The sequence below is a fragment of the Colletes latitarsis genome, chromosome 7, assembly GCF_051014445.1.
Source record: "Colletes latitarsis isolate SP2378_abdomen chromosome 7, iyColLati1, whole genome shotgun sequence".
NCBI classification, from domain to species: Eukaryota; Metazoa; Arthropoda; class Insecta; order Hymenoptera; family Colletidae; genus Colletes; species Colletes latitarsis.
In genome coordinates this window covers 2,134,464-2,160,037 of record NC_135140.1, presented here as the reverse complement: position 1 = coordinate 2,160,037, position 25,574 = coordinate 2,134,464, and the positions used below count along the sequence as shown (strand labels likewise).

Sequence of the window (25,574 nt, the reverse complement as noted above, 5' to 3'; positions counted from 1 at the left end):
AGCAGTATTTCTCGAATACAAATGGATGAGCGTGCCGGTGTCAGTGAGTTAAGAATTACAAAGTCGTTCCACTTTGCCACTGGATGGATTTTCGATTTGAAACTGTGAATCATTTTGGCGCTATCGATCGCATCCTGACGCAAAATTTTGCGGAAAAAGAGTGACGATCGTGTGTAGATATCGTAAGAAATGAACGCCGAAGAGGTAAAAGTTGGTTGCTTTCAAGTGGTCATCGTGTTCCTGCTGGCCATTAATTATGTCATAGTCGCTATGAGCCACGCGCTGCCAGTCTTCCATAATTACACGCCGAAATTTTATTGTCAGGTAAGCTTCTCGGATTTTAGTTTAATTTACAGATGGCTTTTTTTCTCCTTTTTCTTTTGTTTGTCTAAGAAATATTTACTGTATTTCATCACGAACTAAAAATCTTGATAAATATTTTTCAAAGAATTAAATTATTTATTAAATATAACTTGATGTAAATTAAATTAGTTGCAATTTAAATAGACGAATAAGCAAAATGAACTTCAGTAGTTAATTGTTTCCAACAAATCGAGCATTGCGAAAAGTTGTGAGAATGTGTGCAATGTATGAAAAGTTGGGAATAAAAGATTAGAAGTTAACAGGTGTAAACTTTTTCACAAAATAATAAAGGGTTTAAATGATCATATTAAACGAACGTTGTTTTACAAGTACTACGTCTTGTACGTTTGAACAAAAATGACTGTCATGCATTCGGGAACTTTTGCTTGGCGAGAAGTACTGAGATCCTTTTCTATGGCGAATCTGTCTGCGCATACAAACAAAAGCCACAACTTTACATAATGCGTAGCAGCAAAATACAGTACTTGTTGAATAAAGTACGATCTATAAAAAACAAATTGTACAATAAAATTGTCCAAACGTTCTAATGCCTTTTAAATTTCTTGATAACGATTAACAAGAAACAATTTACTCGTTCTTCGTATTAGTTCAGCTTAGTAACTATTTTTCAAATAAATAATTCAATTGGAAATAAATTAATTAATTTTCCAAATGAAATACTTCATGAAATAATGGTGTTATTTCGATATATATTATTTCTCAAATAATTCTGGAAGTTAATTTTAAAATAATGTATCACGAAAATTTTTTAAAACGTTCACGTCTAATTTAAAGCATATTGAAAATTGAAGATTTGTTTTCCTATTACAGGAAAGAAATGGAACGAGACGAACGTACGGTTGTCAAGAACTTGGCAACGTGACCGTTGCAATCAATGGGACTTTCAATCTCAAAGAATCTGCGGATTCGGATTTGTGTTTCGGTGATTATCAATTTGCAACCGAGTTCGGGGAAACTAGCGTAGTAACGGAGTGGGGTTTAATTTGCGAGAAACAATATTTGACGTTTCTTGGCCCAACTGTTTATTGCATTGGGGTTTTAATGGGTGCTTGGATCGCTGGTCTTTTAGCCGATCGCATAGGAAGACTTCCGGTTCAGGCAATTTGTCTTTATACACAAGGTACAATGGCTGTAGCATTATACGTTGTGCAGGTAAATAAATTATTTTAAGTTTTCACCTTGCGAATAGAGAACATTAAACATTTATAAATACAGCATACAGGGTGTTCGGCCACCCCTGGGAAAAAATTTTAATGGGGGATTCTAGAGGCTAAAATAAGACGAAAATCAAAAATACCAATTTGCTGATGGAGGTTTCATTAAAAAGTTATTAACGTTTAAAGTTCCGCCCGTACTGAATTTTTTTCTCGAAAATGCGAAGGATTTCGGGGGTATGTCTATTAACCAAAAATTATTATAATTGACTCCTGCAACCGAAAATAATTTTTCTAGAACGATTTGAAATTTTTTTTCGCCGAAAAATTCTCGAATTTTTCTTTCGAGAGTGGGTACAATTTTGGAGGTATGTGTATTCACCAAAAATGATTGTAATTGACCCCCGTAACCGAAAATATTTTTTTTAGAACTATTTGAAATTTTTTTTTTTCAGCGAAAAATTTAGGCACTTACCTACCCCCTTGTCGATTTTTCTTAAAACTTCGTTTTTCATTTTTAATAATTTTGTTTGACGCCCTACAGAAATTTTGTTTTGTACCTTTTTGTAGGTACCCACGAGCTCTATTTCGAAAACAAAGTTTCATTGAAATATATTCACTATTGTAGGAGTTATGTCTGTTTGAAAATTAGACCATTTTTATGGGGGTTTTTTCACTTTACGAGGTCAAGGAACGACTTTTTCAATATTGTTAGAATTTTTACATATTCTTCACTAAAATACGCGATGTTTGCCATTTGAAACATTAAAATCGTCCAATCCGTGCAGAAGTTATGACATTTTAAAGATTTGCATTTTTCGGGCAACATTTCTGGCCAGAAACTATATTTTCAGTAAGGAATTTTTTTCTCGAAAGTGCATAACATTTCGGGGGTATGACTATTGACCAAAAATGATTATAATTGACCCCCGCATCCAAAAATAATTTTTTCCAGAATGATTTGAAATATTTCAATTTCGCCGAAAATTTTGTCTACTTATTCGAATTTTTTTCTGGAAAGTGCGTAGGAATTCGGGGGTAGGTCTATTCATCAAAAATGCTTATAATTGATCCCCGCAACCAAAAATAATTTTTTCAAAATGATTTGAAATTTTTTAATAACTCTTTAATGAAGTCTCAATGAAGAAATTGATATTCTTGGTTTTCGTCTTATTTTAGCTTCTAGGTTCTCCCATTAATATTTTACCCAGGGGTGGCCAAACACCCTATATAAACGTCAATATAAATAAACTGTTTTTGTATTCCAGTTAAAATTAAAAAACCAGTCTACGTTAATCCCATTCTAAATTAAAAAAATTGATTTTTTTCTTAAACTCAAACATTTTAAGAGCCGGCCAAAAAGGCTTGCAATGTCTCTATATAACAGTTTTATACCGATGATGGTCTTTGCTATGATCAATATTTTCATTAATTAACGTTCTATTGTATTTAGATTTTACTCTTATGAATTAAGAACGATTCTCTTTCTCCTCTTAAATGTAATTTAAATTTTAGAACTACCAAACGTTCCTGGCCTTTCGTGGACTTCAAGGAGTCTTCGTTCAGGGTCTGCAGAATTCAACATACATTCTTTCTTTGGAATTGTTTCCTGCGAAAGCCCGGACTTTCGTCGCATTAGTAATGCAAATCGCATGGGCGATCGGTTTGGTGCTTTTGGCTGCGCTCAGCTACGTCATACCTGACTGGAGAATTTTACAGCTGGCGGTTTCGGTTCCCACAGCGGTAACCGTACTTTATATTTGGTAATTAATTTTTTTTATCACGAAAGAATTACATATGTATGTCAGTCTTATACTTGTTGGTGAGGTCGGGATACGAAATAATAAACTGTATACGAAATAATAAACTTAGACACGATAAACGAACAAAATGGAAATTTATATAAAAGTAAATATGGCTGCACAGAACTGTTCTGTTTTACATGTGACGATGTAATGCGACGATCTCTCGTCGCAACGAAATATTTGCGACGTGTTCAAACATTTACTGCTTCTCAGCAGGCGACGACTGGACATCTATCCAGTGCCTGAGAAGAATACTAGTCCATTTTTCTGACAATACTGTTACGAAGATACGTGACTACGATATTGAAATGTCTTTACGGAAATTCATTTGCCTTATTTAATGTAATTTCTGATTTAAGGGAGTATTTTACTGCAAAACGCGTATTTTAGGTTCTTTTTGATAACCTTTTGACAAAGAATACAACTTTCTTTGTCCGAAATTCTCACACATATTTATGGATAAATCACTGAATTTTAGGGAGTATTGCTGTTTAGGCTGTCATTTCTTCGGCCTTCTTTTGTGATTTTTTTTTTTACGTAGGTAGGTTGTTTTGTAGTGACATTTTGCAGATATATTTATTTGTCTTATAGGTATGTATAGTATTTTTGTCATCAAAAAATATTAAAAATTGCGAGAGTTATAGCTTCTTGTTTAAAAAAACGCATTTAAACTGGCTTACATGATATTTCAAGATCTAGCAGACCGATTGACTTCAAATTTGAAGAGAATATTCAGCAGACACGCCTTTATAGCTGGAACTAGAGATTTAAAAAAATATTGAGTTTTACTATTTTTTTTGATACGCTAAAGCCAAAAGAACGATTAACAAATAGAAATTCGAAACTTGAAGCGTTGCCATTTCTTTATTTATCAGGATTTTGACTTCTCCCTAGTTCCTGCTATAACCACAACCTTCCTTATGAAGATACTTTAACCCCCTCCGTTTCAAATTATCTCTTTTCCAAAAGAGCAATTAAATAAGAAGTTATAATTCCCACGATTTTTAATATTTTTCCATGAAAAAAATATTCTACATACTTAGAAGATGAATAAATATATCTACAAAGTCTCAGTACAAAACAGCCTATCTATCATTAAAAAAAAATCACAAAAAGGGCCGTGAAATTGACAGTCTAGACAGCAATACCTCCTTAAACATAGCATTCATCCGGAAGCTATGAACTCGAGTACAAACAAACTGTAGTTTAATCTTTATTAATATCAGTAACAATTATCTGATTGAAAAATTGTTTCCCATTGGCGTAATTGGCGAACCTAATCCATTGGTTTAAAATTATTTAAAGATTCTTTATGAGTCTTTAAATGTTTGTAATAAATGAGTACTCGAAAGTACGTAGGATTTCGAGGGTATATGTATTTACCAAAAATGTCTGTAATTGACTCCCGCAACTTAAAATAATTTTTTCAAATGATTTGACATTTTTTTTCACCTAAAAACTTAGGCACCTACCTCCTGTCGATTTTTCTTAAAAATTCGTTTTTCATTTTTCATAATTTTGTTTGACGCCCTATAAAAAAGTTGTCTAATACTTTTTAGTAGGAGCCCATGAGCTCTACTTCAGATAAAAGTTTAATTGAAACATATTCATTATTATAGGAGTTACGGTCGTTTGTAAATTGGACCATTTGTATGGTGTTTTTCTCAGTTTACGGGGTTAAGGACCAACTGTTCGAATATTCTTTGAATTTCTACATATTCTTCACCAAAATCTCTAAAATCCTCCAATCCGTTCAGAAGTTATGATATTTTAAAGATTCGCATGAAATTTTCGAGCAACATTTCTGATCATAAATTACATTTTCGATTAGTAATTTTACTTTTAGGATTATACCAGAATCGCCAAGATGGTTACTAGCAAAGGATAAAACGACAGAAGCAGACATGGCGGTGGAACGTATTGCAAAGTACAACGTTTGTTGCACAAGATCGCGCAGGGAAAATGACGCCAAACCTGAAACAAGCGTAACTGAGAACTTGACACCGGTTAAGCCAGAAAGGAAATCGCGTGTTTCATGCACGGATTTGAAGAAATCGAAAACCGATAGCGATATGAAAGAGGAAGCTACTAATTTACTGACCAATAATATGGACGTTGCTCAACAAAAAGTTCAAAGTAAGAAAGACGAAATTATCGGAGACAACGATTATCCACCATATTTAATAGAAAAAAACATAATAAAATGATAATAATAACGATAATTTATTTAATAAAGAAAAAAATGTTAGTTTTATCTGGACTCTTTAGAATATCCTAAAAATGTTTTTACAAAAATTCTTTAAGATTTTCTTGACTGCTTTGATCGAACTCTAGAATGTAAACAAATAGATAAACTCGATGCAACAATTTCTAATACTCCGAAAATATGCTCGTTACAAGTACTTTTTGTATGCTATATCGTCTTTTCATATTTTAGAGATGATCCATCGATCGCTTTGCAAGAAACACTTTGTACAATTCCTCCTAAATTGCTAAACTGATGAAACAATATTGCAACGTAGATGAATTCATGGATTTTGATAAATATTATTGATAAATATCTTACGTGTATTTTCCAGAAACAAGTTTGAGGGCAATTTCAGAAAATTTAGAAAACAAATTTCCGAAAACGGTGTCGGCATCGGAAATTTTTCAGTGCGGAAATGGAGAAAAGGAAAAGGGAAATACACCGTCGAGTTCGAAAAGTCATCGAAAGTCGGAATCGATATCACAGCCGGCCAGTAATCAACGATTATCCATGAAAAATGCGTACGATATTGTAGAACTAAGAATACCCGCAAAAAAGAAAATGTTAAGCAACAACGAGGAGATGATAAGCAGCAAAATCGAAGAAAAATCTAGTAATGTGAAAACGGAACAGGAACTGAAGAAACTATTTAAATCCATACTAATGAGAAAATATGGCATAACATTGGTTTGTCAATGGTAAGATTCCAGGTACTTACTCTTTACACAAAAAAATATTTGTGAAACACTAAACGGCTTCGTAATCTTGCTACTAATAAATAGGTTTCTACAGGGTGTTCGACCACCCCTGGGAAAAATTTTAAATGGGGGATTCTAGAGGCCAAAATAAAACGAAAATCAAGAATACCAATTTGTTGATGGAGGCTTCGTTAAAAAGTTATTAACGTTTAAAGTTCCGCTCATATTGAATTTTTTTCTCGAAAATGCGCAAGATTTCGGGGGTATGTCTATTCACTAGAAATGATTGTAATTATCCCCCGCAATCAAAAATAATTTTTCCAAAACGACTTCAAATTTTTTTTTTCCGTCGAAAAATTTTACACCTCGAATTTTGTTCTAAAAAGTGTGTAGGATTTCGGGGGTATGTAATTGACCCCCGCAACCGAAAATAATTTTTCGAAAACGATTTGAAATTTTTTTTTTCGTCAAAAAATTTAGGCACGTAATTAGATTTTCGGTAAGGAATTTTTTTCTCGAAAGTGCGTAGGATTTCGGAGGTATGTGTAATGACCAAAAATGATTGTAATTGACCCCCGCAACCGAAAATAATTTTTTTAGAATGCTTTGAATAATTTTTTTTCGCCGAAAACTTTCAGCACCTACCCGATTTTCTTTTCTCGAAAGTGGATAAGATTTCGGAGGTATGTGTATTCACAAAAAATGATTGTAATTAACCCCTGCAACCGAAAATAATTTTCTCAAAACGATTTGAAATTTTTTAATTTAATTGTTAATAACTTTTTAACGAAGCCTCCTTCAACAAATTGGTATTCTTGATTTTCGTCTTATTTTGGCCTCTAGAATCCCCCATTAAAATTTTTCCCAGGGGTGGCCGAACACCCTATTTATTCTCTTGAATAACCAATATGTTTGTGAACATGATTTAATTTTCATTAAAAAACATTATAGACGATACAAGCATATCTTTATTTTTTGTTATTATAACTTTTGATCTTACAGTATAGATCAATTACTCAATTAGGTTTTCAAACATTTTGGGAGAAGACTCTAAAAAGAAAAAAGAAAATGTTTTTATTTCTTCTTAAACGTATGTATGATATAGTATGTTTATTTTCTATTTGTTCAAGGTTGACTTCTTCTATGGCGTTTTATGTTTTCATGGCACTCGTACCGAATTTATCCGTCAACAGGCACGTTGCTTTCGCACTTGGAGGGGTATTAGAAATTGCAACATACGTGTTGCTCTATTTTGTATTATCTCGATACGGCAGACGAGTACCGATGTCTGTATATCAATCTTTGAGCGGTGTTATTTGTATTTTGACGGCCGCAATCATCATTATGTCGAAGCCCATGATCGGAATCGGTATATAATTTAAATAACAAATACTTATTCGCAGGGCCATCTTGACAGCATTTTTGACTCCGAGGCAGATCTGTAAATGAGGGCCCTTATCTACACAAGCACTTATAGAAATACAAATGTAGAAAATTGATAAAATTAAACATATGTTTATTTGCATTTGCTAAAAAATAGTATTAGGCAGTTGAAAAATTAATGTTTTGAAACTAAATTTTTGGTATTTTCATATACCAATATTTCGATATTTCGGATTCTATAAGGGTTATACATACAGGATGTCCGGCCAACCCTGGGTAAAATTTTAATGGGAGATTCTAGAGACTAAAATAAGACTAAAACCAAGAATATTAATTTCTTGACTGAGGCTCCATTAAAAAGTTATTCAAAAATTCAATTAAAAAATTTCAAATCATTCTGAAAAAATTATTTTTAGTTGCAGGAGACAATTACAATCATTTTTGGTCATTACACATTTTCCGACGAAAAAAAAAAATTTCAAATCGTTCTGGAAAAATTATTTTCGGTTAAGGTGGTTAATAACAATCACTTTCGGTGAATAGACATACCCCCGAAATCCTACCCACTTTCTAGAAAAAAAATCGAGAATGTGAAATTTTTCAACGAAAAAAAAAAATTTGAAATCGTTTTGGAAAAATTATTTTCGTTTGCGGGGGTCAATTATAATCATTTTTGGTCATTAGACATACCCCCAAAATTCTACGCATTTTCGAGAAAAAAATTCAGTACGGCAGAACTTTAAATGTTAATAACTTTTTAATGAAGCCTCCATCAGCAAATTGGTATTCTTGATTTTCGTCTTATTTTAGCCTCTAGAATCCCCCATTAAAATTTTTTCCCAGGGGTGGCTTAACACTGTATAATAATTATATTGATCGTACAAATAATGATTTTTAGCAATTCATATAAGATCTAAAATTCTTATTCATTATTTATGGTTTTATTTTCAGATCTCGCGAAAACCATTCTGTTATTACTTGGCAGAGTAACAGTAATGAGTGTAATTTCTATAGTGTATTTGTATACAATAGAGATATATCCAACAGTTGTACGAGGAACCTGTTTAGGCTTGTGCACCATTTTTGCGAAAATCGGCAGTTTGTGCACACCGCACGTATTATTATCGGTAAGATTCGCGTATCATTTACATGCTCCTGTACTCAGAATTCATTTAACGGAATATGTAGCATAACTGTTTCGAAAGTCAAGCCTTATTTGACTTGAATTTTTCTCAATACTTGTTAACCAACGGGAGGCTTGAAACTACATTTTACACACACAACTGTGCAAATTTTATTTCAAATCAAACAAAATATTATAAAATTAGTGAATTCATTTTAGATTAAGAATGAATGAAATTATAATTATTGTTTTTTCAAAGAAACTGTCCGACTCATTCGATCAATGCAGCGGTAAGAATGAGAAAAATTTTAAAAATATATGTAGGTACATTTGTTAGTAAAATTTTAAACTTCTACCATTTACGTCAAAAACTCTACCAATACGAAAAACACGTTATTAGGAATATCCTAATTATCAATGTTTGTTTCAGGAAAAATACTTTCCAGTCACTGTTCCATTAATAATCATTGGAATGCTTTGCTTAGTGTCTGGAGCACTAGCTCTAATTTTGCCAGAAACTGAGAGTAAAATTTTACCTGATTCAGTAAACGATTCAGAGTTACTGGTCGTGAAAAGAAGAGAAAAGAAGAATAATCAGAATTTAAACAATGAAAACACGCACACAGACGAAGATCTCTCAGAAAGAGAAATACTTAGAGCAAAACTCTTCTCAGAAGATTGGGTGGATGCTGGAAATGGTATATTAGTAAATTTTACAGAGAATAAGAATTCTGAGTGAAAGATAGGTAGGATCTTACAAGATAAAAATAGATACAAATTTAATGTTGCATTTTTGAAAGGACTCAACTATCTTGATCACTAAGCAGTGGCAAGACTAGGAGATGAGAGAGTGTGGATCGCACTGGGTAACACCATCAAAAGAGAACACCAGAAATTTGTAAATCCTCGAGTTGAAATTCTCGTCTTTCTATTATCCTTTGCAATCTATATTTTATTGTTTCATTTTATACAAGGACAAAATATTATTCTCGTGTTGACCTCTTTAACCGATTAATTCTACTGGAAGGGTCCAAGAAAGTAATACCAATCCCAGTCACGCTATTGTCACTAAACATTCAATGTTTATTATTAATAAACAATGATCAATAACGTTGATACAATGTTGTAGAACGAGATTGGTTTATTTTATTGTTTACTTAACATATGTTTTATCATAAAGATTTGTTTATTATAATAATTTTTCTACTGGATGGTTCGAACTATGAATATCTGACTGAACTACAACAATATTTTAGTTTTCTTTATATCCATTTAGTATTTTAAGATTTATGATTGTGGTTTATTCATTATTACTGAAACAAACCAAAATTCAAATTGCATGTATGAAATAAATTTTCTTTTATTATATTTGAAAATGAATGTGTACGGTATTTTCGATAAAATTGTCTTTATAAATTTAGCAAAATATTCATAAACATGTATCATTGTGTACTATATTCTCCATACAAACGAACGTATTAGGTTATAATTATAATGTAGATTAATCTATATTTATTATTTGTTACATTAAAATATCAAATATTAGAATAATTATAATAAAACAATCAATTGTCACTGCCTGTTAAATTAAATATAAGTTTTATTATAGAAGCAAAATATTTATTAGAGAAACAATAAAAATTTAGAAATGTTATCATTTTAGATGATAAAGTAATGTTAAATGATATTTTATTAATTTTTTTATATAGAGTATTCATACATTTCCATTTGTAATTTCAAATAAATACATTGTACATAGAATAACAAAATATACATACATGTGTAATTACTCTATAATTGAATTTTAAATAAGACATCCAAGTAAAAACTATAAAAATGTATGTAATCAATTAGAAAATAATGCATTAATAATATCCCATTAGTAATTTAATTATAAAGGCCAAGTATTATGAAATATAGTTTGATACCTTTATGAACATTCTACTGAGCAGATATTGTATATTTTTATTACCTCGATTAAATCCAAAAAATTAAATTCTTTCACAACAGAATCTTATGAAATGATAAATAAATGAAATCAAATATTATTTGAAATATTATATTTATACATAATATTTCAAAATCAAACAAATTTTCCAATAAAATAAAACGAGTAGACTTACTAAGGCTGCCAAAATCTGCATCTTCGACGACGACCTTCCACCCTTTCCATTGTCTTGAAGCATAAATAGTCTATTCTATTCAGGTTTCAGCATCACTCGTCCAAAATCAGATTCTACAATTGGAGTGCCTTTATTTCAATTTGCTTACATTGGTCCCATAATATTAATAAACTTCACCAAACTCAATACATCTCAAAAGCTTAATTTTTGTAATCGATTATTTATTTACTTAAATTATGTTTTTTTTTAATTACGAGAGGATCAATTTGTAATTTTGTTAAATACAAAGTACATACATTTAGTGTTTATTATTATAATAACTTCTTTTAAAATATTAAATTTTAAATGTAATTTACATATTAACGACAGATAGAAGGAAAAGAGGGAAAAGTATGACAGGTGTATAATGAACATAGAAAAGTACTTTATTTGTGATTTATCACAGTCAAAAAACATAACGCATAAAACAATTCTGATAAGGAACTATATTATAGAAATAATCTTATGTGGTGTCACAGATTTTATGGACCCATTTAATACTGTTTTTTTGCATATATTACTCAAGGAACTTTAGGTTGTACAATACCATTGTTTTGAGGATTTACATGCTGTGTTTGTTCAGCAGCAGCTTGTAATAGTCTTGTCCTACGTCTGGTATAATGTTGCCATAATAATATTTGTTGATCATCTATAAATTTCGTACACTGAGAGTTTACTACTTCTCTTCTAAAGTGTTCGTATTGCAATAAATCTAGGAAATACAAACACATAGGATATTTTAAATATTTTGCGTACTCAGGTTCCTTCCAATATAACAGGTACTTGAGATAATTTATGAATGTTGCATCCTTAAAGTAACCACGTTGTGCTAGAACTATAATGTAACAATTATTAGTACATTTGAAAACAAATTAACAAAATATTCAATAATCATTATGAACATACAATTCAAATAGTTTGGATTAGCAAGACATTGAACAAATTCTAGTTCAACCTGAAATCTTAAGCGTTGTTGCTCGTCAGTTTCTGGACCTCCTGAAAAATAAATTGAATCTTTTATTGGTAAATAACATTACTTCAATGTATATATTAAGTTTAGTTTATTACTATATTATTTTTAATACACTTATTAATATTAATACAATATTGATTTAGTTATGATCTAAATATTAATTTTCTTGTGTACAACTTAATTTTTTCTATCCTAATGAAGGTTAAAACTTTGCAGATCGTAATTGAAAATTTAATTTTGATAAATGTTCATTGACTTATTAGATATCTCATATACTAGCACAAACAAGTATTAAAACTATACAAAGGACGTATGGAACACGTAGAGTATTCAATAGAAATTGACAGTGTAAAAATAATAAGAATGGTAAGAATTCGATTAAGAAATACCGTTCATTCCAATGAAAGATGGTTTTCTGCCTTTCATGAGACTCGGAGGATCATCCAAACGGTTCATAGTACATTAATTCTTAACAGTCAATTATTCCTCATAACGTCCTGATAATAGAAACACATTTATATATTTTATAACAAAAATACACAACGAATACTTAATATGATTTGAACGTTCATTAGGTCCAATAAAGTTCTTAAATAATTCGGCATACCATTTACCGGGTATATTCGGAATTTCCTCTTCCACTTTCGTACACTAATGCCCGATCGCATGTGCGTGAGCTCGAATGAGTTTCGAATGGTCGAGAAAGACAGGTTAATACTTGCCCTCTCTCTCGACTCTTCGAAGCTGTCTGAAGTCTGAAGTGCCGCGCATACTTCGGTCAGTTTCAAGGAGTCGTAAAAGAAGATAAGTACGAAGAAAACTGAGTAAATAATTATTTTATTATTTTAAGTATTTTGTATACTTTTTAAATGTATAAATTTGAGTGTTACTACACGTTACTTGTCAAAAATGGACGATATTCAACGCATAGTCGAGTACTATTCGAATGTTCGGCAATGCGTTAAACGAAATTGTTAGATATCTCTTTTAACCTAAATGTACTCAAAATAAAAACGGAGAGTAACTTTAGATAGTTTGAGAATCTCTGACCATACACAATACAATTAATCGATATCTAAATTGAAAGAATGATTTTGTATTTTTTTTAAATATACGAAATATAGTATATGTATTGTTCTTATTTTTTTATCGTGACTAGAGTTTCCGCAAAAACGAAAACGTTTATCTTCTGCATACCAATATAAAATACTGTTTACTGAATTCTTTAAAGTAAAACGGTTATGTCATGGAATTGTATAAAAACATTTAAAATGTTTAATCAATAAATTGTTAGTTTAAATATATGCTAATATGTAGATTGATTTTTGTACAATATGTTCTTTATTATAATTTTTCTTATTCTTATATTTCTTAATCTTATAAAATTTCTTTTCTTTACACTAAGAATCATATAAAATAAAGGAACCTTTTATTACGCTACTGATTATACAGGGTGTTCGGCCATCTCTGGGAAAAATTTTAATGGGAGATTCTAGAGGCCAAAATAAGACGAAAATCAAGAATATCAATTTCTTAACCGAGGCTTCTTTAAAAAGTTATTACAAAATTAAATTAAAAAATATCAAATCATTCTGAAAAAATTATTTTTGGTTGCAGGGGTCAATTATAAGCATTTTTAGTGAATAGACATACCCCCGAATTCCTACGCACTTTCGAGAAAAAAATTCGAATAGGTAGATAAAATTTTTGGCGAAATTAAAATATTACAAATCATTCTGGAAAAAATTATTTTTGGATGCGGGGGTCAATTATAATCATTTTTGGTCAATAGTCATACCCCGGAAATGTTATGCACTTTCGAGAAAAAAATTCAAATAGGTAGACAAATTTTCGAACACTTTCGAGAAAAAAATTCCTTACCGAAAATATAGTTTCTGGTCAGAAATGTTGTCCGAAAAATGTAAATCTTTAAAATGTCATAACTTCTGAACGGATTGGACGATTGTAATGTTTCAAATGGCAAACAACGCGTACTTTAGTGAAGGACGTGTAAAAATTCTAACAATATTGAAAAAGTTGTTCCTTCATCCTGTAAAGTGAGAAAACCCCCATTAAAATGGTCTATATAGGCATAACTCCTACAATAATAAATATATTTCAATGAAACTTTTTTTCCGATGTAGAGCTCGTGGGTACCTACAAAAAAGTACAAAACAAAATTTCTGTAGGACGTCAAACAAATTTATTAAAAATGAGAAATGAATTTTTAAGAAAAATCGACAAGGGAGTAGGTAAGTGCTTAAATTTTTCGTCGAAAAAAAAAATTTCAAATAGTTCCAAAAAAATTATTTTCAGTTGCGGGGGTCGATTACAATCATTTTTGGTGAATACACATACCTCCGAAATCCTACCCACTCTCGAGAAAAAAATTCGAGAATTTTTCGGCGAAAAAAAAAATTTCAAATCGTTCTGGAAAAATTATTTTCGGTTGCCTGGGTCAATTATAATCATTTTTGGTGAATAGGCATACCCCTGAAATCCTGCGCATTTTCAAGAAAAAAATTCAGTACGGACGGAACTTTAAACGTTAATATCTTCTTAAAGAAGCCTCTATTAACAAATTGGTATTCTTGATTTTCGTCTTATTTTGGCCTCCAGAATCTTTCATTAAAATTTTTCCCAGGGGTAGCCGAACGCCCTGTATACCTTTTCTTATTTTTTACGGAACTTACTTCATAAAAATCTGCATGTATTAAAAACGATGAATTGTTTGCCGTTTATATTTTTATTTTACCATTTACAGAATTGTTATTTCATTTGTAAGTTACAAATCGTGTAAGATGATACCGTAACAACAGATACGATATGTCAGTCAATTTATACATTAATAAGGGATATTACCTTACAGATGGAACTATAAATTCATTCACTTGTCAAAGTTAATTTCTTGAGTGTGAGAATCTAATTCGGCGATACGATTTATTTTTTTTCGAAATAATAATGGAATGGTTTAACGATCATAAAGATATTTTTTATAAATAAACAAAAACCTAGTTTATTATTATTATGACGATATATTTATATCCAATTATGTTTACAGAAGTAAAGCACAATCTTCCGGAGTCGTTCAACGAATATCTGATTCCCCTCGTAATTAAACATAACATTTTGCATATTATCGTAACTAAGATTGGACTCTTTGATGTCCATCGTGAGTATTTTTATCATAAAGCACAAATGCAGGAATTCACGAGAAGCATCTTCAGCTATCTTTTCTCTGAATCCTTCTTTATTGAAAGAAGACGTATCGCATGCCATTATATTTAATTTGTCCACAAGTGCGTCATAATATAAATCCATCAGATTTTCGAGTTGTTTGTCCGTGACGTTGGTCTTGACACTCGAAAACAAATAAAAAATTAAATCCCGTACACAACTACTGTATACGTATATTTGAAAATCGACAAATTTTACATCGTCAATCTGACCCTTCTCATTTCGATGAAACATTAAGTTGTTCACCCAAAGGTCAGAGTGAATAATTGTCATCCAAGGTTCACGTGGGGTATCTGCCCAAAACTCCATTACTGCTGCAGCATTCAGTCTCTTATAGCATTTATCGTAATAGGGATTCATTTCCGGATCTTCTTTTATTTTCTTCAATATCACAGTAAACAAATCGTCGGAATTACCTTCTACTTCCAAGTTTTTCGAGTGCATTTTGAACACTTCGAAAATTTCGGGTTTCTTCAGTTTCATGGCCATACCTAAAGCGTGAAATCTTGCCAAACTTTTAATTGCCATTTCCGAATGCTCCAAATCATAACCTACATAGAATAATTGAAACAGAAGAGTTTTCTTTTAAACGGTGGATTTTTTGTTTTTGTCGTGGTTGTACTGTGGCGCTGCTTCACTGCGGGTAGGAACTCGTGAGAATCGTAGGAGGACAGAAAAGGAAAGAAGGGGGCACGGGGTTTCGTCCGAGCCTATAATGGACTTATCTCACAATCAGTAAGACTTTCTAGCAGGCTCCGCCTTAGACGACTGGGATATTCGGAAGATCGGAAGTCGGTCGAGGAGTGTATACAGGGTGGGGCAGTAACTATTAGCACCTCAGATATCTTCGAAACTATAAGTTTCACAGAAATGTTTGCTAAAGTAAATTGCACAGTACGAAGGGCGCTATTGGCTGGCGATAATAGTTTTTTTGCAGGTGGAGGTACTTCGGACATTTGAAGGTCACATCCATTTTTTTAAATGGATCGGTATGATTTTGCTTCCGTATCACGATAGAGAATCTTAAAACGAGTTCAACGACCTATTACACAAGGTCATTGAAGGTCATAGAAAGTAGAGAAAGGCGATAATACTTACGGTTTTGGTAGTAATTGAAACATACGTATTGTCAACAGCAGAGGAATGCGTAATGCTTACCGTTTACTTCACTGAGAATAAACACTGCTTGAAGGACACTTTAATAGTTTGCAGAGTAAGATAAACATCATAAGATTAGTATCGATAAATCGGTCAATCCGGCACGATGTATCCGTTTGAAGAGCAGGTTGATATGCTTCTTATTTATGGCGAATGCCAACAAAATTCTGTAAGGGCGAAAAACTTGTATGCTGAACGATATCCACATCGGTCTCAGCCTTCGCGTCAAACATTTAAAAATGTGTATGATAAACTTAGGCAAACCGGTAGTTTAAGTGTTCGTAAAAGTGAACGCCAGAAACGAGTAATTAACGAAGAAATGGAAATCGGTGTGCTCGCTAGTGTGTCTAGAAATTCTCATACTAGTTCGCGACAAATTGAACGCGAATCTGGCATTAGTAGGAGGAGCGTACTTCGCATTTTGCACCGTCTATCACGGTGTCACGTTAGTCTTCACCAAGAATTGCATGGGAACGACTTCATGAATCGCGTTGAGTTTTGTCGATGGGCTATACGTCAGATTCAAAACAATGAGCTTTTTTTTAATACCGTCTTATTTACTGATGAAGCAACATTCACAAATCTCGGGAATGTTAATTTGCATAACATGCATTTATGGGCAGCGGAAAATCCACATTGGCTGCGACAGGTTGAACATCAAAAACAATGGTCTGTGAATGTATGGTGCGGTATCATAGGTGATAAAATTATTGGACCTTATTTTATCAATGGAAATTTGAATGGCAAAATTTCGAAAAATTTCGAAATCGTTGGATTGGACGCGGCGGTCCAATATCGTGGGCAGCTCGTTCACCAGACATAACACCTTTAGATTTCTTTCTGTGGGGAACACTGAAAGAGAAAGTGTACAAAGAAGTACCAACTACATCTCACGATATGCAATAGCGAATTATTGCAATCTGTGCATCAATAAGTTCTGACGCTGTAAGACTTGCAAGTCAATCAATCGTAAAAAGAATCCAACGGTGCATTGACAGTGATGGTCATCATTTCGAACACCTACTATAAACATGTTTCATTTACTACCAAAACCGTAAGTATTATCGCCTTTCTCTACTTTCTATGACCTTCAATGACCTTGTGTAATAGGTCGTTGAACTCGTTTTAAGATTCTCTATCGTGATACGGAAGCAAAATCATACCGATCCATTTAAAAAAATGGATGTGACCTTCAAATGTCCGAAGTACCTCCACCTGCAAAAAAAACTATTATCGCCACCCAATAGCGCCCTTCGTACTGTGCAATTTACTTTAGCAAACATTTCTGTGAAACTTATAGTTTCGAAGATATCTGAAATGCTAATAGTTACTGCCCCACCCTGTATATGTATAAGACACGTTTAAAAGAAGAAAATGCACGTTTTGTACAGGGTGTTCGCCCACGCCTGGGAAACATTTTCATGGGAGATTCTAGAGGCCAAAATAAGACGAAAATCAAAAATATCAATTTCTTGACTGAGGCTTCATTAAAAAGTTATTAACAATTAAATTCAAAAATTTCAAATCGTTCTGGAAAAATTATTTTTGGGTGCGGGGGTCGATTACAATCATCTTTTGTGAATAGACGCACCCTCGAAATCCTACGCACTTTCGAGAAAAAAATTCCTTACCGAAAATCTAATTACTCGTATAAAGTCGACAAAAAAAAAATTTCAAATCGTTCTGGAAAAATTATTTTCGGTTGCGGGGCTCAATTACAATCATTTTTGGTGAATAGGTATACTCCCGAAATCCTACCCACTTTCTAGAAAAAAATTCGAAAATGTGTGAAATTTTTCGACGGAAAAAAAAAATTTCAAATCGTTCTGGAAAAATTATTTTCGGTTGCGGGAGTCAATTACAATCATTTTTGGTGAATAGATATACCCCCGAAATCCTGCGCATTTTCGAGAAAAAAAATTCAGAACCGGCGGAACTCTTAAACGTTAATAACTTTTTAACGAAGCCTCCATCAACAATTTGATATTCTTGATTTTCGTCTGATTCTGGCCTCTAGAATCCCCCATTAAAATTTTTCCCAGGTGTGGCCGAACACCTTGAATAGTAACCGAGGGGTCTGTCGAGCGCTTGTCAGAGCACGACCCCTCTGGTGGCGAGCATGGGAGGCGACGCCACAAATCTTAAAAAAAAGATTTTTTAAAATTACTTTACTATATAATATTATTTATATTATTTATATTGATTTGTTAGGCGTCATTTGACCCAGTACCTATTCTATTTTTTTTTAAATAAATTATTAAACACACCTTCAGTTCTGTTGCCATTGTAGTAGCCTTTGCTTTTCAAATTCTCCATAAGAAAGACAGCGTCGTCGTCTATATCAACGTCCGGTTGCAAGGATAGTCTGGATCCATAAAAATACGGCAGTATGTGAGATATCTCGCTCTCTTTTATTCCAGATTCGAGTTCTAGTTTATTATATGCTGGCATGATGGTCTCGTACATGAAGATCTCTTTTGTAAATGTTTGCGAACTATTAAAAATGAGCCTTTGGAATTCCGTAGGCGGTAACATCTTCGCGATGAGACGAAGATCTTCTTTCATCCCTGTATTTCTATTTTTCAGTACGACATCAACTTTCAGGATCGTACTTCCGTAATTCTCACCGGGTAGTAACAAGAGCTCGGTTGTAAAATTTTTAACGATCACACACTTCCCGAGCTTCTGTTGCAGAACAGGCTCTACGTCACGGAGCACAATTTCTTTTACCGTTTGGTCACTATTATTCATAATTACATGCGAAAATGTTCCGTCGTTTAATTTTATATTTACCGAACGCCTAGAGTAATCGCTGCTTGACGAAAGATACGACTGAAGAAACTGTGCGAAACAATTTATACTTCTTTTACTAATATCGTTTGAATTTATAAGACCAGTCACCAATAAGAGCTAGAGATTTCTTATCAATTAATTCAATACGTGTATTAATGTGTAATTCGAATGTCAACGTTAAATATCTGCGAAGTAGTATGATATCAAATCCCAACTTACATATTGTTCCCCAATTTTACTTATCTTCCGTATCTACAATGATAATGATTATTTCCTCCTAACGATCTCTCTTACTTACTATATACGATTCGTCTTCGTTTTAAATGGGCATTCTACAACCAGGAAGACTATTAAGAGGAAAATTGATTTTTTAAATATATACGTTCATTACAATGATCTATTTATAGCCGAAAATATTTGTGACGTTTCGTTTATTTCTTATAAAAGTTCGTGAATCTGTTTCTTTATATTCATTATTCTTACATATTTAACGTCACTAACTTAAATAAAAAAAAAAACGTAGTACGTGTTCAAAATAAATCACAAATGCTGCTTAAGCATCGCCACCACATTTGTTAACTATGTCTAAAATAGAATTCTAAGAAAATAAAGTGAGAGTGATCGACCGACCATGAAAAGAGCTTCTGTGTGGTAGATAGTTAAAGACGCACACCGATTATACTACGTAAACATATTTGATTCTTTGCCGTCTAAACTTATCAAATCACGTTCTCTTATTGTTTCAATTGATTTTCAACATATTCAAAGTTTTTGCAGTAAAAATGTTTCATAAATTTGGATAATATTAAAAAGTCATGTATGATAAGGGTAAATTTATTTGTGGAAAAGTATAATGATACAAAAATATGGCATTTCTGTAATATTAGAACAGAAATTATAACAATATAATAACTCATTTCTATACAAACAAGTGTGTATATAATATAGTGTTTTCATTTAGAAATAGCTTATTAAGTAAATATTATACACGAAAATCGTGTTTTCGTAAAGTCTTCGGATCCATCTTTTTAAATTTTTTCTGACATAGCAAATTATACATCATATTATATCGATATTTTTCCAGGCTCGTCAATTAATTTGCTGTGAATGTCCCATAAATTCTGTAAAAAATAATATATTATACATATTTATTGAATAATTAACTTTTATAAATTGATTTATCTAACTTATTATATCATCTTCTTTTTACATCTTAATTATCTTACAACTAATTATTATGATAATCATATGAACTAAAATAATCCAAAATACCTAAATACAATATCTACGCATTTGATAAAATCTAGTGAACTATATTGCAAACATCTAATGTATCAATGAGCTATCACATGTTAAAAATGAATAGTCACTATATTTAATTACATATACAGTTTTGATAAAAACAAAATACAAATCTATTAACAATAAACAATGCTGAAGAGAATAACTACCATTTTAATTGTTTTGTATTGAACGACGGGGGATTGCATCTCCATCTTCCTCAATCAATTTGTGATGTACAGCACTGAGAGCCTATATACCAATATGTATAAATTCATTGCAAAACCAATTCAATGAAACAATACTTGAATTGAAATTTATATATCTTTCAATCTCAAACACAAGGTGTACAAATTTGTTTAAAAAACCTTACAAATAGGAATGTTTAAATGTATACCTTAAAATATTTTACAGTTTTCACACGCAATTCTAAAGTTGCATCTTCGTCGCAAATAATTATTGTACGAGGGTGCTGTTGGAAAGCTGATACAGTCCACATATGATTTATGCCTTCTTCTATCGCCTTATAAAGTGCGAATGCTTTATGAGATCCTGTAATAAGAATCATTACTTCTTTAGCATCCATTACCGTACCAACACCAACAGTTAATGCTTGCTTTGGAACTTTCGAAATATCATTTTCAAAAAATCTTGCATTGGCTTCCAATGTGTCTTGTGCTAATGTTTTTACTCTTGTACGTGATGCCAAGGAGGAACCAGGTTCGTTAAAAGCTATATGACCATCTGGACCAATACCTGGGAAATAATATTTTATTGTATTAGAAATTGATTTCTTCTTATAAATTTGTTCATCGTGGTAAACAATATATAAATAAAAACAAATACCGCCAATAAATAATTCAATTCCACCTGCCGCTTTAATTTTTCTTTCAAAATCATTGCATTCTTTTACCAAATCCGATGCATTACCATCAAGAATGTGTGCATTCTCTGGATCAATATCTATATACTTAAAGAAATTATTATACATATAATAATGGTAAGATTGAGAGTGATTCCCGGGTAAATCAACATATTCGTCCATATTGAATGTTTTTACATATTTGAAGGAAATTTTACCAGCTTTGTAATATTCTATAAGTTTTCTATACATTCCCAAAGGTGTACTTCCTGAATAATAAATCAAAATAAATACGATTTATATTAAAAATTGGCATTATAAATTATAATAATTAAAAAGACACATACCTGTTGGAAGACCAAGAACAAAATATTTATTTTCATTCGGTTCAAAATCATTTATTTTTTTTAAAACATATTTGGCAGACCATTCTGCTACATAATCTACTGTATCACAGATTACTAAACGCATCTTTAATTTATACTATAAATAAATCTCCGCTTAACTAAAAACAAATATAATAGTATACAATACAGTAAATAAATTTATATTTCAAAGAAAATTTTAATTTGTAAAAATACAATTAAACGCCTTCAATGATACAATTAACGCTTCAATTTATCGCAAATAAGCAATGCATACTATAGTTTTACCAATTCCCAGTGAAATTTACGATATAATGTTCAGGATATCTTTATGGCAACGACCTTTTATCAAAGATGCCAGACAGAGCCCCGGGTGCACCGGGGCGCTGTGGCCAGATTTGGCATAATTGAGTGAATCGACGTTGACACTAGAAACGACGAACTTCCTTAACGTCTAACGAAGTGGTGGGGATAGCAAACATACCTACCGCACGAGCCACGTGTACGTGAGCTCGGTACGTCGCACAATTTCGGGAAAACAATAAAGAACGCTAGTGTGAGCCTTTCCTTCTTGCTCTTGTCAAAGAGAAACAGTTAAAATACGACCTCGCGATAATCGGCATACGATTCCAAGCCTCGACTGCCCCATCATTTTTACTTTTCAACCTATGTAAGATATAAGGAAGATACCATAATGAAAAAAATATTTCGAAAATTTTTTTAAGCGGAAATACACGTTTCAAGACCCCTTGGTCATATTGTGACTATCGACAAAAAAGAAATTTTTTTTGTTCCTATGCTATTAACACGATTGCGTTTAAGCAGCTGAATGAATTTCAATGAAACTTTACATTTAAGTTTTATGTTCTCGTTTCAAGGTCTGATTAGATTTTGAGTGTGATCAGCTCTTGGATAATAATGATTAAACGTCTTGTAGTTTTTTAATTATTCCAATACATATACATTATTTGTAAAAATTTTTCAAAACGATTTATATAAATCTTAAGAAGGGTTAAGATCAAATAAACTTTATCTCTATTCTTTCCATCTGCTGTTACAGCAGTGACTCATGCAGGTGATGACAGTGTTTTGTTTATACTCCTCGCGGGTCGCTGGGTCGTAGAAACGACGAGAATGGAGAAAGAAGGGGCATAGATATACATACTTACATAGCCCAGTCTCCGTAGGTTTTTAAAGGACAATAATTAAAAATAAAATTCTATTGCATGAATAGCAGTTAATTTAATATATTCCAGTAATGAATTCAATAGGGAATAAAAAAAGGCAAGACGAATGTGGATGTTTTAATATACGGCGTATGGTAATGTTACAAATAAATAAGAATTTTTTACATCCTAATGGAAAGAGGGAAATTGAGATCCATCAGATTTCCATTGAACAGTAACGTGCACGTTATTGTTTTTCCAATATTTAAATTATTTTGTTATGTAAAGTTAAGTCAAATATATAACATTTGAAAACCATAGCGGGAAAAGTCAGTAGTAATCCATTTTCCTATTTAAATCATATTTTTACAAAATATTTGTTACTGAAGATTGTTACAGCGTGCACGATACTGGCTAAGAGTGGTTTTTCATTTTAATTAACCCTTTGAGGCGCTGCTTCGTTGTGGTGTGGGTCTCGTGAGAATCTCGTAGGAGGACAGAAAAGGAAAGGATGGGGCGTGTTTCGTCCGGGCCTGCTAGTGGATTCATCAATAAAACTTTCTAGCAGGCCCTACCTTAGACGACTGGGATACAGAGGTGCCAGAACTGCACCGAAGGTGCTCTCTCACACTATGCCAGATCACGCGTACGTGAGCTCGTAGAGTTTCGGAAAGTCGACAAAGGCAAACTTGACGCATGCCCTCTTTCTCGATTCTCCGAAGCTGCCCGAAGTAATTTCGGACCGCCTCGTGGTGGGAGTCGAGAGAGAAAGGCCGCACATTTGCCTTCTCGCTCTTAACAACTGAAATACGACCTCACGTCAACGGTATACGATTTGGAATCTCGAGTCGAGAATTCTTGACTGCCCAGGCATTTTTACTTTCCAACCTATGTAGGCGCACATAAGCAAAGTACCCATAATGAAAAAAAGTTTTGTAAAATCTATTTTACGAAAATACACGTTTTAAGACCCTCTGATCATATTTTAATTATTGAAAAAAAAGAAATTTTTTTTTATTATTCTTATGTGTGAGCGTATACATATATGTATATTATTAATACGATTTTTCAAAATCAAAATACTTTTAGATTGAAAATTAATAAATTAAAATGAGAGTCTACTCTTTGCCAGTATTGTGCAGGCTGTGATATTTTTCAATAAGAAGAGTTCTTATTTTTATAACATAAACAAAATAGTAGAATTTATAGTTGCAGAAATTAATTAATAATGATTTTCCTCGATATGTTTTGAGATAACTGTATCAATTTGTTATAACGAACTAAATATTATATGTTTGATTTGGCTTAACTTTTGCCAGGAGTCACGAGATCCTCACCATCAAACCCTTTGAAACAAAGGAAAAGTGATCCCGTTTGCCAGTTTAATACAAAGTATGGGTTGGATTTAAAATTTTACAAGGACATAGTCGAATATTTTTAAAGGTACAAAACATAGCGTTTCATTTTAGAACAGTAACATGAATTAGCAGGTACTATCATAAAACTGTTTTACCCAGTTATATCCCTTTTTACCTGAAGTATAAGGTAAAAAGTACGAGGTATATACAAGGTACAACTGTCCGAAAATCGTTCACATTTTATCAATGTAAATGAAGCATTATAAAAAAATATTCGAAGGTCAGACAAAAATATAATGTTACATTTAGTGTACGATTAAAATATGGTTGAAAAAATAAAAAAACGATTTGTTCTGCCAGGGTTCGAACCTGCAGAGCAAAAGAAACTCGAACCTGCAGAGCAAAAGAAACTCGAACCTGCAGAGCAAAAGAAACTCGAACTTGCAGATAAACACCTTATCACTTACGTCACGCTGATTAGTTGTAAATATGGTTCTATTTCTGAATCTAAGTACCTGTAATAACCTAACCCAAAATCGGGTACCATTCTAATTTTTCCTTGTTAGAATCGAGTTTTCAATTTGTCTTAGCGAAAATCGCAGCTGGTTAAGCTTCTTTAAATATCGCGTTAATTCGACAATCGAAAAACGTCGGTTAAACCATCGCGTGATCGATAGAAAAACGGGCCATTTCTTGTACGGTGTCGTTCCTAGTTTACGCGACATTCCAGAGTCTTCTCTGCGGTGTAATACGTTCCGGGAACAATACCGTATAGAAAAACTCCGAATTTACTTTCGATAACAGTCACGCGATCGGCCCAATAGCGGTTCCTAGAGAACAGGTGTTACTACGCCGCAACAAAGAGAGGATACAACGATAATAAGAGATAGACAACGAAAATCAGACAGCGCTGCGAGACGACAAGTTTCCCTCTCGTGGCCGCGATTAGGAATGTCTGTCTCTTCAAACACTCGCTATTTGGTTCTCGACGAGAGCGGACCTCAAACGCCGACCTCGTCTGAAGACGGAGACCGATTCTCGACAAGTTAGTTTTATCTAACTTGTCGTAGAATCACGTGAACGAAGTTGCACGGAATTGAGACTGTAGCGGATTCTAAATAATCCCGCCTTGAGTCGAAATATTCCAGCCATACGTTCACGTGCAGAAATCGGTCACCGCGTCGAACGAACCATTTTGGAATGAAACAAAATCAGACTTATTATCTTTCCAAAAAATTAAATAGCAACCGGTGGCTGAAAAATACCGAGCTTACACTTTTATAGTGATTGGTTACAGCCATCGGTGCGAGGTAAACACGTGCCGCTTTAGTAAGCGTCGTGTAGGAGGTATCGAGAAAATTTCTCGATCCTCCCTTGATTATTGCACGGTGCTAAAATCATCCAATAGAGGCCTTTTGGCGTAT

General features: G+C 32.7%; 4 protein-coding genes across 12 annotated transcripts; 1 reads left to right on the top strand and 3 right to left on the bottom strand.

Annotated features, from left to right (window-relative positions):
* The first annotated feature begins 189 nt into the window (after positions 1-189).
* On the top strand, positions 190-10,057 carry LOC143343579 (solute carrier family 22 member 3). Its single transcript, XM_076768605.1, has 8 exons — positions 190-324; positions 1,195-1,536; positions 3,054-3,301; positions 5,190-5,479; positions 5,923-6,289; positions 7,420-7,658; positions 8,624-8,799; positions 9,226-10,057. Exons 1-8 carry the CDS (start codon positions 190-192, stop codon positions 9,532-9,534), a joined length of 2,106 nt encoding a protein of 701 aa, XP_076624720.1. The 3' UTR covers positions 9,535-10,057.
* Positions 10,058-10,089: 32 nt separating this feature from the next.
* Positions 10,090-12,653, bottom strand: Med31 (mediator complex subunit 31). 4 transcript variants are annotated; one of them, XM_076768608.1, is made up of 6 exons: positions 12,545-12,623; positions 12,320-12,427; positions 11,864-11,953; positions 11,505-11,792; positions 10,919-11,031; positions 10,090-10,108 (listed from the first exon to the last, which is right to left on the bottom strand). In XM_076768608.1, exons 2-5 carry the CDS (start codon positions 12,384-12,386, stop codon positions 10,994-10,996), a joined length of 483 nt encoding a protein of 160 aa, XP_076624723.1. In that variant the 5' UTR covers positions 12,387-12,427; positions 12,545-12,623; the 3' UTR covers positions 10,090-10,108; positions 10,919-10,993. The 4 variants fall into 4 exon arrangements, with proteins under 4 accessions (XP_076624723.1, XP_076624721.1, XP_076624722.1 ...); XM_076768606.1 differs by having other exon boundaries at positions 10,091-10,108; positions 12,538-12,653; XM_076768607.1 differs by lacking the exon at positions 12,545-12,623 and having other exon boundaries at positions 10,091-10,108; positions 12,320-12,524.
* Positions 12,654-14,925: 2,272 nt separating this feature from the next.
* On the bottom strand, positions 14,926-19,605 carry LOC143343291 (uncharacterized). Of its 2 annotated transcripts, none has more exons than XM_076768042.1 (2): positions 18,593-19,605; positions 14,926-15,718 (listed from the first exon to the last, which is right to left on the bottom strand). In XM_076768042.1, the coding sequence occupies exons 1-2, from the start codon at positions 19,074-19,076 to the stop codon at positions 14,970-14,972; spliced, it is 1,233 nt and encodes a 410-aa protein (XP_076624157.1). In that variant the 5' UTR covers positions 19,077-19,605; the 3' UTR covers positions 14,926-14,969. The 2 variants fall into 2 exon arrangements, with proteins under 2 accessions (XP_076624157.1, XP_076624158.1); XM_076768043.1 differs by having other exon boundaries at positions 14,926-15,658.
* A 341-nt stretch (positions 19,606-19,946) lies between these two features.
* On the bottom strand, positions 19,947-22,038 carry Oscillin (glucosamine-6-phosphate isomerase Oscillin). 5 transcript variants are annotated; one of them, XM_076767658.1, is made up of 6 exons: positions 21,904-22,038; positions 21,609-21,766; positions 21,246-21,530; positions 20,797-21,155; positions 20,570-20,651; positions 19,947-20,239 (listed from the first exon to the last, which is right to left on the bottom strand). In XM_076767658.1, the coding sequence occupies exons 2-5, from the start codon at positions 21,730-21,732 to the stop codon at positions 20,574-20,576; spliced, it is 846 nt and encodes a 281-aa protein (XP_076623773.1). In that variant the 5' UTR covers positions 21,733-21,766; positions 21,904-22,038; the 3' UTR covers positions 19,947-20,239; positions 20,570-20,573. The 5 variants fall into 5 exon arrangements, with proteins under 5 accessions (XP_076623773.1, XP_076623774.1, XP_076623775.1 ...); XM_076767659.1 differs by having other exon boundaries at positions 21,843-22,007; XM_076767660.1 differs by having other exon boundaries at positions 21,915-21,969.
* Positions 22,039-25,574: the final 3,536 nt, after the last annotated feature.

Excerpts from the sequence above, each read along its gene's own strand:
- LOC143343579 (XM_076768605.1), top strand. The coding sequence starts at position 190 with ATGAACGCCGAAGAGGTAAAAGTTGGTTGCTTTCAAGTGGTCATCGTG. Across the intron at positions 6,290-7,419 it reads ATAACATTGGTTTGTCAATG|GTTGACTTCTTCTATGGCGT; the intron begins GTAAGATTCCAG and ends TATTTGTTCAAG. Across the intron at positions 8,800-9,225 it reads CACCGCACGTATTATTATCG|GAAAAATACTTTCCAGTCAC; the intron begins GTAAGATTCGCG and ends TGTTTGTTTCAG.
- Med31 (XM_076768606.1), bottom strand. The coding sequence starts at position 12,386 with ATGAACCGTTTGGATGATCCTCCGAGTCTCATGAAAGGCAGAAAACCA. Across the intron at positions 11,954-12,319 it reads ATCTTTCATTGGAATGAACG|GAGGTCCAGAAACTGACGAG; the intron begins GTATTTCTTAAT and ends TTTATTTTTCAG. Across the intron at positions 11,793-11,863 it reads TAATCCAAACTATTTGAATT|TTCTAGCACAACGTGGTTAC; the intron begins GTATGTTCATAA and ends GTTACATTATAG.
- LOC143343291 (XM_076768042.1), bottom strand. The coding sequence starts at position 19,076 with ATGAATAATAGTGACCAAACGGTAAAAGAAATTGTGCTCCGTGACGTA. Across the intron at positions 15,719-18,592 it reads CAATGGCAACAGAACTGAAG|GTTATGATTTGGAGCATTCG; the intron begins GTGTGTTTAATA and ends TATTCTATGTAG.
- Oscillin (XM_076767658.1), bottom strand. The coding sequence starts at position 21,732 with ATGCGTTTAGTAATCTGTGATACAGTAGATTATGTAGCAGAATGGTCT. Across the intron at positions 21,531-21,608 it reads TGTTCTTGGTCTTCCAACAG|GAAGTACACCTTTGGGAATG; the intron begins GTATGTGTCTTT and ends TTTATTATTCAG. Across the intron at positions 21,156-21,245 it reads AATTGAATTATTTATTGGCG|GTATTGGTCCAGATGGTCAT; the intron begins GTATTTGTTTTT and ends ATTATTTCCCAG.